The 14,573-nt window shown below is 46.8% G+C and overlaps 1 protein-coding gene across 1 annotated transcript in view; it reads right to left on the reverse strand.

The window, feature by feature from the left end:
- Positions 1-14,573, reverse strand: part of LOC115148800 (homeobox protein cut-like 1) — a 253,639-nt gene that overhangs the window by 4,567 nt on the left and 234,499 nt on the right. The window contains exons 21-23 of the mRNA XM_029691038.1: positions 9,378-9,677; positions 2,335-2,523; positions 18-321 (exon numbers count right to left, since the gene is read on the reverse strand). Of these exons, the coding sequence (XP_029546898.1) occupies positions 18-321; positions 2,335-2,523; positions 9,378-9,677 (793 nt within the window). The remainder of the gene's footprint in view (positions 1-17; positions 322-2,334; positions 2,524-9,377; positions 9,678-14,573) is intronic.

A 14,573-nucleotide genomic window follows, 5' to 3' on the forward strand; every position in this document is an offset into this window, starting at 1 on the left:
TGTTCCTCTCCACCCACCTATAGTTGTGGAACCAGTTGATGACGGTGCTGGTTTTGAGGTTGAGCTGTGAGGCCAGCTCCTCAATGGTCTTGGGCGAGGGGTAGGGCTTCTGCTGGTAGGCCCTCTTCAGGGCCTCCTTCTCCTCAGGGGCCAGCACCACACGGGCCTTCTTCAGGTGCTGCTGGGGAGGCTGCTGCTGGTGCAGGTGGTGGCCGAGGCCGTGCTGGGGGCTGCCCCCCTGGCTGAAGTCTCCCCCTGACAGGCCCCCACTGTCCGCCGTCTGGCTCTCGCTCACAGAGCTGTGGCGCCGCTTCATGTACGCTGGCGGGGAGAGACGGGAGGGCAAAGGGTTGAAAATATATGAGCCCTCTACAGAGAGAGATGGAAGGGTTAACTATAGTACGAGGATGCCATGTAAACTCCATGTAGACTTGCCTGACAGGGCTTTCAATTCCGCTTTAAATTCACACAAGCAACATGACAACATGATATCTGTCCACAGCAACTGAAATATTACAGCATTCAACAAATGTGGATATGATCTTTTATAAGGTTCACAGGTGTAGCTAAATACACTAATACAAGAGTCACAAAATCAAAGATAAACGTTGCCACCAGGGGGCAGTATTACCATACACATTGCTCAGGAGACAGATTCCCTACCATAAAGAACAATTGAAAGAGGAAATTGACTGTTCGACTCCTCTTGAGACCTGCTTGATACGTTTAAACATGTTCACATGGCATGTGTGACATGGAAGTAACAGATAAGTCACATTACGGACCAAAATATAAACAAGATTTATGAGACGTCTTCATGTATATATAGCAGCAACACTTAATAATCTAAACAAAAGGCTCCATGACTGTACATTTAAGATGCTAGCTTCAACATGCTAATGGTTAATGGCTATTGGCTAACCTGTTACCCTTAAGCTTGAGATGTATGACGAGTTTACTTAAGTGGCGATAGGTCAGCCTTGTTTGTTTTTTTACCTCCAAAATGGTTATAGTGAGGAGAGGACTGGGTTAGTGTTAAGCTTATCCAAGATAATCTGTTAAGGGGAAACAGAGCTTCCATTACGCCTTAATAGCCATCCATATCAGCTGCCCTATCATTTGACCACACAATTTTAAGTGCTTTTAGACCTAACAAAAAAGCACTATATAAAACACACATCATTATCATCACGCATACAGAGTGCAAAACCCCGTAGCCCTAGCTGTGTTATGAGCAGAAGTCCCTGTCGCCTGGTCGGGGGGTTAGGCAGGGAAAAGAACATCCAGGCCGTAGCGTTAGCAGGCTAATGAGGAGTCTCCCTGCAGTTATCCTCCGTGCTTCGCTACGGTAACGCTACCCAACACACTTCGCCAGACTGGGCTTTGACTCATAACCAGCCTAGCATCAGCCCCAGCCCCAACGGAGGACCAATATATGCCACTTTTACCCCGGGAGAAGTGTTAATGGCCTAATCACTCCAAGAATGTTCACTTTGCTTATGGAGAGGAGGAGGAGGAGTGGAGAGCGGGAAGGGGAGAAAAGAGGGCTCTGATGAGTGCATTGGACTTTGAATAAGCAGGCCCCGGAGAGACTGGGGCCCGTCATGTCTGATGAGAGCGTTGACGTCTCGTGCCCAGATTGATCTCGACAGCGCCGAGAAACACATATCCCCCACCCCTCCGACACACACACACACACACACACACACACACACACACACACACACACACACACACGTCTCCACCCCCTTTTCTTTTTAACCAGGAGCACTGGGCATGTGCTGTTTGACTCGGCAGCCCGGGGACACATCTGGGCTATTAGAGGAGGAAAAAGAGCAATCAGAAATGCCCCCCCATGCTCTTCTTCCTCTCCGTCCCTCCCCCTTGTTCGCTAGCTCGTCCTCTCACTCCATCTCGTTCTCTCTTGCCATCTTGTTTTACTTTATTCTCTACTTCAAGCCCCACAGAGTGTTTAGGACGGTTGCCTGGCGGCCTTGAGGGATGGTACACTCCCAGGGAGGGGTGCAGGGACAGATGTTGGTGGGTAAAAACATGGCCTATGGAGGTAGCTAGCTTGTAGCTACATCAGTGTTCTCTCTATCCTAGTCTCTGTCTTGAAAGCAAGGACATGAAGGACAGACTCATGCCTAACTCTAAATCCCATCCAAGGACAACGTGGCACAAATTCTGCCTTTCAGAGTGCCAGGCGGAGAAAATGCCATACTGTCCATACTGTGTAAAAGGATAAGTGCTAGGTTACAGAGGTGAGGTAGGGAGGGAGGTAAAAAGAAACAGAGATGGAGGAAAGAGGGATGGAAAGGAAAAAAGGAGTACCTTTCTTCTCCATGCGTTTCATGTCCATGAGTTTCTCCACGTTGCGCGGATCCTGGAGCCAGAGCTGCATGCGGACGAAGGGCTCGCGTCCCTTCAGGCTGAGCTTGTGCCAGGGCTTGGGCCTCGCCAGCAGGTCAGACACAGAGCCCTGAGTAAGACCCAGGATGGTTTCCCCAAACAGACGCTGACCTGGGGGGGGGGTCAGAAAGAGAAAGAGAGGAGGGGGTTAGATTCACAACTCAGAGAAGGACAGAGGGGGAAAGTCACTGGAAGGCAACTAGAATCAGTAGAGCACGTCGCCTGAAGTATGGATAGAGCAATATTTGTAAGAAGAGCGTACAACTCTTAAACAGTGCCTGAAATCACTTATAAAAAGGATGATAATTAGGGCATGACCCAGTTAACAACAAGCATTCATGTGTCCAGTTGTTTTTCATTTTATTGAATTATTTAAAACTTTTACACCTTTTTCATATCCAAATGGAAGTTAGTCTTGTCTCATCGCTGCAACTTCCGTACGGACTCAGGAGAGGTGAAGGTCGAGAGCCATGCGTCCTGCAAAACACGATCCTGCCAAGCCGCACTGCTTCTTGACACACTGCGAGTTTAACACAGAAGCCAGCCGCACCAATGTGTCGGAGGAAACACCGTACAACAGGCGACCGAAGTCAGCTTGCAGGCGTCCGACCCACCCCGCCACAAGGAGTCGCGAGAGTGCGATGGGACAAGGACAGCCCAGCTGGCCAAACCCTCCCCTAACCCGAACGACACTGTGCCAATTGTGCGCTGCCTCAGGGGTCTCCCGGTCACAGCCGGCTGTGACACAGGCTGGGATCGAAACCGGGTCTGTAGTGACACCTCAAGCCCTGCGATGCAGTGCCTTAGACCGCTGCACCACTCGGGAGGCCCATGTGTTTTCTGAGGGTTAGGAGAATATTCCACTAATATCCCACCAAACACAAATTGTTCAATTATGTGTCCAAAGAAACATTTATTACACATCACGTCTTGTTACCTTTGCAGAGCCAATCAAGGCCCTGAGAACCACTGATCCAATCACAGCTCTTTGTCTGTTGGCAATGTTAGGGATACTCACACACACAGTGCTTTTAACATAGTGTTTTCAACTTCCATATGTGACATACATAATTACATTGTGCATGTTCATTTATACAGTAATTATTATTCAACATGTCCTCACCAGGGATTTGAACTCACAACCTCTAGGTTCACGGTACTCTGATCTTCCTGCTATGCCACCATGTCCGTATCATGCATAAGTTCATCTGACTCTTCTCATCATTGATTTAGCCCATTTCAACAACTGAAGGGCTTTCTGTATAGTTGTTTAAGGTTGGTGGGGTATATTAACCTGTTTTAATGACTCCTGAATCACTATGATCAATAAATTATTTCCTTGAGTGTACTTTTAACAGAGCTGAGATTTTTTAAATGCATTTACCCTATTGCTTACACCTATCAAGTTGTTAGGGGTTACTTCTGGACAGAGCCTAAATATACTGGTCCATCCTTTGTTGGCACAGTGGTTAGGGGTTCGATACCTACTAGGGGAGTCACCCTACTCTCACATTCATAGCAATATACACTGCTCAAAAAAATAAACACTAAAATAACACATCCTAGATCTGAATGAATGAAATAATCTTATTAAATGCTTTTTTCTTTACATAGTTGAATGTGCTGACAACAAAATCACAGAAAAATAATCAATGGAAATCCAATTTATCAACCCATGGGAGGTCTGGATTTGGAGTCACACTCAAAATTAAAGTGGACAACCACACTACAGGCTGATCCAACTTTGATGTAATGTCCTTAAAATAAGTCAAAATGAGGCTCAGTAGTGTGTGTGGCCTCCACGTGCCTGTATGACCTCCCTACAACGCCTGGGCATGCTCCTGATGAGGTGGCGGATGGTCTCCTGAGGGATCTCCTCCCAGACCTGGACTAAAGCATCTGCCAACTTCTGGACAGTCTGTGGTGCAACGTGGCGTTGGTGGATGGAGCGAGACATGATGTTCCAGATGTGCTCAATTGGATTCAGGTCTGGGGAACGGGCGGGCCAGTCCATAGCATCAATGCCTTCCTCTTGCAGGAACTGCTGACACACTCCAGCCACATGAGGTCTAGCATTGTCTTGCATTAGGAGGAACCCAGGGCCAACCGCACCAGCATATGGTCTCACAAGGGATCTGAGGATCTCATCTCGGTACCTAATGGAGGGGGCCGCACGTGGAGGGCTGTGCGGCCCCCCAAAGAAATGCCACCCCACACCATGACTGACCCACTGCCAAACCGGTCATGCTGGAGGATGTTGCAGGCAGCAGAACATTCTCCACGGCGTCTCCAGACTCTGTCACATGTGCTCAGTGTGAACCTGCTTTCATCTGTGAAGAGCACAGGGCGCCAGTGGCGAATTTGCCAATCTTGGTGTTCTCTGGCAAATGCCAAACGTCCTGCACGGTGTTGGGCTGTAAGCACAACCCCCACCTGTGGACGTCGGGCCCTCATACCACCCTCATGGAGTCTGTTTCTGACCGTTTGAGCAGACACATGCGCATTTGTGGCCTGCTGGAGGTCATTTTGCAGGGCTCTGGCAGTGCTCCTCCTGCTCCTCCTTGCACAAAGGCGGAGGTAGCGGTCCTGCTGCTGGGTTGTTGCCCTCCTACGGCCTCCTCCACGTCTCCTGATGTACTGGCCTGTCTCCTGGTAGCGCCTCCATGCTCTAGACACTACGCTGACAGACACAGCAAACCTTCCTGCCACAGCTCGCATTGATGTGCCATCCTCGATGAGCTGCACTACCTGAGCCACTTGTGTGGGTTGTAGACTCCATCTCATGCTACCACTAGAGTGAAAGCACCGCCAGCATTCAAAAGTGACCAAAACATCAGCCAGGAAGCATAGGAACTGAGAAGTGGTCTGTGGTCACCACCTGCAGAACCACTCCTTTATTGGGGGAGTCTTGCTAATTGCCTATAATTTCCACCTGTTGTCTATTCCATTTGCACAACAGCATGTGAAATTTATTGTCAATCAGTGTTGCTTCCTAAGTGGACAGTTTGATTTCACAGAAGTGTGATTGACTTGGAGTTACATTGTGTTGTTTAAGTGTTCCCTTTATTTTTTTGAGCAGTGTATTTTAATGTCATATTGTATTCTGAGAACATTGCAACCACGTTCCATACTGAACAAAAATATAAACACAGTCAATTTAAATAAATTCATTAGGCCCTAATCTATAGATTTCACATGACTGGGCAAGGGTGAAGCCATGGGTGGGTCTTGGAGGGCACAGACTCACCCACTGGGGTGCCAGGCCCACCAAATCAGAATTAGTTTTTCCCCACTAAAGGGCTTTATGTGTTGTGTGACAAAACTGCCCATTTTAAAGTGGCCTTTCATTGTCCCCAGCACAAGGTGCACCTGTGTAAAGATCATGCTGTTTAATCAGATTCTTGATATACCACACCTGTGAGGTGGATGGATTATCTTGGCAAAGGAGAAATGCTCACTAACAGGGATGTAAACAACATTTCTGGGATTTTTTATTTCAGCTCATGAACACTTTACATGTTCAGTTTATATTTTTGTTCAGTGTAGATAAGTTCTGCTTAACTTTAAGGGAATGTTCTCCTAACTTTAACACCAAAACACGTTATCTTAAGGTTTTTGCAAACATACCGTAATTTCCAGACTATTAAGCGCACCTGAAGATAAGCCGCACCCACTGAATTAAAAAAAAAATATTATTTTGAACATAAATAAGCCGCACATGTCTATAAGCCGCAGGTGCCTACCGGTACATTGAAACAAATTAACTTTACACAGGCTTTAACGAAACACGGCTTGTAACAAAAATAAATAGGCTTTAACGAAACACGGCTTGTAACAAAAAATAAAAAATTAGCAGTAAGCTTTAGTTGTCTTTTTGCACTGAGTCAATTCCTCACGCTGCTGTTTCCAACGTCTTATCATCGACTCATTAAGACCAAGCTCCCGTGCAGCAGCTCTATTTCCTTTTCCAACAGCCAGATCAATCGCCTTCAACTTGAAAGCTGCATCATATGCATTTCTCCGTGTCTTTGCCATGATGAGGGTGACAAATTGACTACCGTAATCAGAATGATGGGAAGTTTGAGAGCGCTCGATTTAATCTAAACAGTAAACAAAAAAGTTGTTTGACCTTAACCCGTTCGGCAATTTCATTGGTCTAATGAAAGCTTCATGCCGCCAAAAAAACTGAGCACGTCACAGAATGTGTTTAAAAAAAAATAAAAAATTGAAAGCGGGAAAAATCCATATATTAGCATTGTTTAAGCGGCGAGGTTCAAAGCCTGGGAAAAAAGTTGCGGCTTATAGTCCGGAATTTACGGTAGTTAGAATGCTCCCCTAACTAACAGAAAACTGGACACTGAAATATTAGGGTAATAATACGGGTAACATTACAAAAATGTTATCTGGAAAGCTATTGTCAACATTCAACATTTAATTCACCTTTTTTTCATTTTGCTTGCTATTGGAATAAACTTGAATTCCACGCACGAACACGCATCAACATTACATGTCCTTTAAGTTTCCAAGGTACAGGGCAGGGCAGCATTGAAAACTTGCCATCAGAAGTTGGCAGCGTTTAGTCTGTTGCAACTGTGGCTGACTTCAATCAGAGAAGAGACAGTTTAAATAGTCTTTGACTTGCGTTTGAGTGCCTGAGTTGTTTTAAAGGCATTAAAAAAAAGGACTGGATTCACATAAATAAATAAAAAACAACAACCGAGGCCTCTCTCTCGGTTCGCAGCATAAACATTCACCACAGCAGAACCTCAGGTTCTTGAAAGGCTTCAAAGCTGGCGAGCTCTCACACAGAGCGCTGTGGAGCTACATTTCAGCACACTATGTCCCAGGGGACCCCTCAAACATGCCTTTGGCAGCGAGGAGGGAGGGTGGTGTTGCTCTTCACTGTGCTTCTCACAGTGTTTCATGCCGGGGAGCTGAGCGTTGGGGCAGCTGAACAAACGCAGGCAGCGTGGCGGTGAGAGAGAGGCAGAGATGTGAAGCGCTACTGAAAGGCGCTGGGATTTGGGGAGCAGTTCCTCTAAAGGGAAGAGAAGTGGATGAGTAGACAGCATGAGGCTGGGAGACAGAACAGGTGACGCCAGTCCCGCTGAGAGAATCTCTTGGGGTATGTGCGTGTGTGTTGCACGGAGATGGAAGGGCTGCTTCACCATTCCCTTCTCTCACTGACTCCGACAGGGCTTTGTTTTGCGCCGAACACACACATTCTCTCTTATAGTACACACACACACAGAAACATTACACACAGACACACACACACACCTCAAGCCCTGTTCTTATTGCAATTGGATGCAGTGATGCACACAGCAGCCCTGTGGAGCTCAGCCTGTGTATGAAAGTAAAGTCAAGTACAAGGGGTAAACGTGTTCATCTATTCTTAATGAACCATTAAGGTCTAAATCAAATCACACAATTCCAACGCCATAAATCAAAGGACCAAAGAAAATACATTATTGACCACCAGCTAATATAATGTGCCACTAAAAAAGATTAGATTTGGGTACAAGCAGCAGGTGCAAACATGTTCATTGAGAGGCATCCTTTGTGCCCATATTTCCTAAAATGTGTGCGAAAGAAAAAAATCACAATGATTGGCCACATTTGCACGCACCACTTCGAGTCCTATAAAACAAATCTGATTTGGCTGTGTGCATCATCGGTGTCGGTGTGAATCTCAAAACATGTGAATTACAAAGCTAAGAAATCATGCTCCTAATTCCCCCAATAGAGTGCCACACCAAAATGGATACCTACATTGTTGATTGCCTTACCGATATCAAGGAGTGAACTATATAAGGTAGAAGAGTGACTAGGCTATACACATTACTATTTGTATTACCTTTAAATATTCAGGTGAGGAAGTGAAAACATTGCATTTTACAACAACCCAGCCAAAAGGGTGCAGTGCTACAGTAGTTGACAGACATGGGAGTTTGGCTGAAGGGAGCTGCTAAATGACACCATCCATCACTGGCCCTGGCCGCCTCACTGCCCTGACAGGGGAGAGGAGGAGGAGGTGAGCTGTGGCTAGGTCTAGGGAACAGATGGAGGGAGCTCTTCTCTGTGGGGCTAATTGAGAGGTCTGGGAACGAGGTGGAGTGCAGCCCTATGACAACCAGGCTTTGTCCCAATATTAATCTGGCTAGTATCATCTGATAGTATCGACCATACTGTAACTCAATGTTCAACAGATAAGTGACCCAAGTTATCCAACTGGCTCAGAGGCTAACCAGGAAACACTTAGTCTTGAAGCACAACCACATCCCAGTAGTGCTGCTACACAGACTGTGATAGGAGCTGGCTCCAGATTTGGGTCCTCCCAGGACAGTGTGTAAACTGTGCTCTCTGTTCTTTTGCTGTGTGAGTTGATAGTTGGGCTGGTTAATTTTAGCTGAGGGAACGACTAACGAGCTAGCTGGCCAGCTTGTGGAACATGGCAACTGGTTTAATCCTGTCTGCCTTGGCAGCCCAGTGTGACGCTGGTGGGGTAAAGAGCATTTCCCCGTTCTGGAGCGGAGATACTGTGTAAAATGATGACACATGCACCGAACCCAGCACAACATTATTAGTTTAATGTGTTGCAACTCTAATCTAAACTAATTATCATCAGTGGGAGGGGAGAAAAGCTTGTTAGGAGTTTGTGCTTCTTGGTGAGCAGTACACAGTAGCATTGGCACAATGTAACAATCACTCCTCACCTCTCCACTGCGATAGCTCATGTGTGGTCACCGGTGAATGCTCTGGCACAAAATGGCTGCCGTAGCATCACCCAGGTGGGTGCTAGACACATTAGTAGCAGACGAGGTGAATAAGGCGAGTTGCACAGCTCGGGGGAGAAGGGGGGGAACTGAATGCTTTATTGTGCTGATCAATTAGAAAAGAAGACTTGAAGGAGTGACTGTTGAAAGACAAGACCAGAGTGGTATGATAACGCCACTCCAACTCACCGAGGTTGTTGTCGGTCAGCACCTCCTTGACCTTCTTGGTGATGACGTAGGTGTCCAGCTCCGGGGACATGGCCACCATCTCCTGGATGCTGAGACCTGAGTGGCCGGGGACGGGCAGTGGCGTGCCGGGCTGGGACTCAGAGGGCTCGCTGGGCTCCCTGGGGGGGACATGGGATGATCCTCCTCCACATCCCCCTCCTCCTCCCCCCTGCTCCCCAAGGCTCTTCACGGACTCCTCGGCTGAGCTGAGGGGGGACTCCGGGGCCGGGCTGCAGCTGGCTGAGGTCTTTGGGGTGTTTTCTGTGGAGACATGAGAGAAAGAACCAAGGGTCAGAGAGAGACAGGCAGTTAAAAACAGACAACTTAATTTTTTGGGGGACACTCAAAATTTGCACATTTTAACCCTTAGGAGGGGGGACTCTCAATCTGCAATTGATTGAATTGGGACCCAAGTTATTCTCTAATCACAAGCAACTCAGTATGATGAGGTTTTTACTGTATTTCCAACAACTACACTAGTGCCCCTACAACATTACTACTCATTCTGTCTGTCAGCTAATCTCTAGCTAACTCTATGGGCTACATGTACTCTACTCCAATGCTCCGTCAAACAAGCAGTCATTCCAGCATGCACACAGACAGAATGATTGGCGCTAACTTGTCGCTGTGATTCTGTCATCTCTACCAGCTCCCTCTCCCACTCCCCCCCCTCTACCCAATGGCTGTGTGATGGCCCATTGCACGGACAATCAACTCTCCCCATGAGACAGCAGTCTGTCAGATATGAACAGAGAGGGGGGGAGAGAGAGAGAGAGAGAGGAGGGAGAGAGAACGTGGAGCAGTTGAGTAGAAAATCACCGCATGTGCAATTTTCTTCCTCTGCGCCGCCTCAGTAGGAAAAGTGCACGTTGAGTTGCATCGACGGGAAAGCGCCCGTCAGTAGATCAGATACGTGTGTACGTGTTGGCTGTATGCGTTCTGAGTGAGATTTATGATTCTGTTCAAGCAGCGTGCTTTACAGTAAATCAACTTGAACACAAAACATCTGACGTGAATTAAAATGGACTTGTCTGTCACATTTCAGAGCTGATGATGTGAGCATGTCCAACACGCTCGTCTTGGCACTCCTAGGCCCGTGACTACAAAAAGGAAAGAAGTTGTGTACCCTGACGTGTGTGTAGCTACAGTTGAAGTTGGAAGTTTACATACACCTTAGCCAAATACATTTCAACTCAGTTTTTCCCAATTCCTGACATTTAATCCTAGTAAAAACTCCCTGTTTTAGGTCAATTAGGATCAACACTTTTATTTTAAGAATGTGAAATGTCAGAATAATAGTAGAGAGAAAGATTTATTTAATATTTGATTTCTTTCATCACATTCCCAGTGGGTCAGACATTTACATACACTCAATTAGTATTTGGTAACATTGCCTTTAAATTGTTTAACTTGGGTCAAACTTTTCTTTCAGGTAGCCTTCCACAAGCGTCCCACAATAAGTTGGGTGAATTTTGGCCCATTCCTCCTGACAGAGCTGGTGTAACTGAGTCAGGTTTGTAAGCCTCCTTGCTCACACACGCTTTTTCAGTTCTCCCCACAAATTTTCTATAGGATTGAGGTCAGGGCTTTGTGATGGCCTCTCCAATACCTTGACTTTGTTGTCCTTAAGCCATTTTACCACAACTTTGGAAGTATGCTTGGGGTCATTGTCCATTTGGAAGACTCATTTGCGACCAAGCTTTAACTTCCTGACTGATGTCTTGAGATGTTGCTTCAATATATCCACATCATTTTCCTCCCTCATAATGCCATCTATTTTGTGAAGTGCACCAGTCCCTCCTGCAACAAAGCACCCCCACAACATGATGCTGCCACCCCCGTGCTTCACGGTTGGAATGGTGTTCCTCGGCTTGCAAGCCTCCCCCTTTTTCCTCCAAACATAACAATGGACATTATGGCCAAACAGTTATATTTTTCATCAGACCAGAGGACATTTATCCAAAAAGTACGATCTTTGTCCCCATGTGCAGTTGCAAACTGTAGTCTGACTTTTTTTATGGCGGTTTTGGAGCAGTGGCTTCTTCCTTGCTGAACGGCCTTTCAGGTTATGTCGATATAGGACTCGTTTTACTGTGGATATAGATACTTTCGTACCCATTTCCTCCAGCATCTTCACAAGGTCCTTTGCTGTTGTTCTGGGAATGATTTGCACTTTTTGCACCAAACTACGTTCATCTCTAGGAGACAGAACGTGTCTCCTTCCTGAGCAGTATGACGGCTGCGTGGTCCCATGGTGTTTATACTTGCATACGACTGTTTGTACAGATGAACGTGGTACCTTCAGGCATTTGGAAATTGCTCCCAAGGATGAACCAGACTTGTGGAGGTCTACAGTTTTTTTTCTGAGGTCTTGGCTGATTTCTTTTGATTTTCCCATGATGTCAAGCAAAGAGGCACTGAGTTTGAAGGTAGGCCTTGAAAACATCCAGAGGTACACCTCCAATTGACTCAAATGATGTCAATTAGCCTTTCAGAAGCTTCTAAAGCCATGACATCATTTTTGGGAATTTTCTAAGCTGTTTAAAGGCACAGTCAACTTAGTGTATGTAAACTTCTGACCCACTGGAATTGTGATACAGTGAATTATAAGTGAAATAATCTGTCTGTAAACAATTGTTGGAAAAATTAAGTAGATGTCCCAATCAACTTGCCAAAACTATAGTTTGTTAACAAGAAATTTGTGGAGTGGTTGAAAAACGAGTTTTAATGACTCCAACCTAAGTGTATGTAAACTTCCGACCTAAACTGTATGTGTGTGTGTGTGTGTGCGCACGATACTAGGACTTTCTCCTGTCCTGCTCTGTGGAGAGGGATAGCGGATAGAGCAGACAGACATCATCCTACAGTGAGAGGGCCTACACTACATTGTGCCTGGCTGACAGCACAGCACAGGAGGGACAACTCATCAGTTATCCCCAGCCGAGGCCAGGAGGGAGGCTTCAGTTGTTTGCTAAAATGATTTCTGAAGTCTGGGAAAACAATGACTTATTTTGATGAGTCAGAGGCTCCAAATGAAGCTCCCGCTCTCTCTTTCTCCATTCTCCCTCCTTCCCTCTCTCTGCCCACCCTGTGTGGCAGGGTGTATGTGTGCGTGTGTGGGGTATGTGTATGCTGTGTTTGTGTGGTGAGCACGCGTATGTGCGGGGTGAGTGTGAGGGTGCGTGTGCGTGTGCATGTTATGCGTATTTGTGTGAGGGTATGTGCATGAGCTGTGTGTCTCTGTGTGTGCGCGGCTGGCTGCGGCCCTAAAGTGAGCAGCCGAGGGGAGCCGTCACTAGTGATTACCTCCCTGCCGTGCTGGGGGAAACAGCTGAGGGGGGAGTATGTGGGTGTGTGTCTGGGTGTGTGGAGGAGGGAAGCAGTCAGCTCGCATCTCCCGCCCGGCTTGCTAAGCCTACTGGTGACATTTTATCTGGCAGCGTGGCGCGAGGGGGACGAGAGGGGGACAGGGGAGGGAGGACTAGGGATGGGTGGGGTTCTCCACATGACAGGTTGTCCTGTGACATGGTGCCAGTGACCCACAGCCCAGCCATGTCACTACCCCAGTGGCCCCCAGGGGGACATTGCAATGGGGGAGGGAGGGAGGGAGGGAGGGAGGGAGGGAGGGAGGGAGGAAAGAGGGGGCAATGTTTTCTGCTTTCCCTCACAGGGCACTCTGTTTTGTCTTCACGCCAGAAGATGGATTGATAGTAGAGCGGATGAGGGAGAGAGAGAAAGAGAGAGATAGCTGCATCTGGATGTACAGCTGCTTGCTGCTTTTAACTCTGACACTGGTGACACTAAAAATACCTAAAACGGCTTTCACTGGCTTTTAGATAAACACATTGTTCCATGACTGGCCCTGTTCAACTGCAACCAAAGGCTTTTAGTTCCAAAGATACTGTACCGTGGCACCAATTTAAATACCAATGTATGCCTACACTAGATATATATAAACATTTGCATATGCAAATGCAGCACTACATTTCGCCCCAAACTACATTTTTAGATCAAATATCTGTATGAGGTAACACTCAACTCCGATATACGGACAAAGCGTTTGGAAATAACGTTGAACATGCAACACGGTAGTCATATGACCCTTGGTTAGTGTCCGGGATAAAGCTGGCACCTTCATGTTTCCCTTCCCAGTGAATCTATCTGTGTTCCTGACAGAGTGAGGGCATGTTAGCACTGAGGGGAAAGGATGAGCAGAGACAGATGAGGGGGAAGGGAACACTTCACCTAACACACACACACACACACACACACACACACACACACACACACACACACATACACACATACACACATACACACACACACACACACCTGGAGGGTGTGTATTCTGTATGTAGCTTCCACACACACCCCTGGGGAGGGCTACTTATAGCTGGGCAAACTGTGCTGTGTTCTAATGAGGGGCAGTGAGGACGTTATATGTGCTTGGTGAAGAGCATACACTGACACACACTAACATACTCCTACACAATGAGGTATAAACTAACACAATATGGCCTTGTGGTAGTTTTAAAAGCTTTTGATCACTTTTCACAGCTTTTAGAGGGTACTTTTACAGTGCTCCCACAGTGTTTTTACAGTCCATTCCATATGCGTTCCTGAGAATACATTTGGATGAAGTAAATAAACAATGGAGCCGTCTCTCCCTCTTTCTGTTCTTTCTCTCCCTCCATCTCTTTCTCTTCCATCCATCTGGGCTGTCCTATTTAACAGGGCTGTGTGGCCTCCCCTCTGCCAGAGCTCAGAGACACAGATTGGGACAATGTCCTGTGAGAGATGCATTATGGGCTTCTAAAGCCTGGCCCATTACACCGGCTAGTCACATATTCCACCAAATGGGACTTTTTTTTAACACACTTTGGGCCCCACTGCCATGATTGCCTGAGAGTGTGTGTGTTTGTGTGTGAGAATGTGTGTGCGATTAAGTGTTTTGATTGTGTTTGTCTGTGGGTGTATCTATTGGGGAGAGTGTGTGTGTGACAGAATATATGGGATTCTCCTCTTATTCCAGGAAATGCCTTCCCCTCCCCTGCCCTGTCTGCTTGCCCTGCTCCATATCTAACAAGTGTCCCATTAAACCCCATCCCAAGAACATCATGTACTTTGACATTTTCTGGCCAGCCCTGGATTAAGCAG

This window comes from Salmo trutta, chromosome 15, assembly GCF_901001165.1.
Source record: "Salmo trutta chromosome 15, fSalTru1.1, whole genome shotgun sequence".
Classification (NCBI taxonomy): Eukaryota; Metazoa; Chordata; class Actinopteri; order Salmoniformes; family Salmonidae; genus Salmo; species Salmo trutta.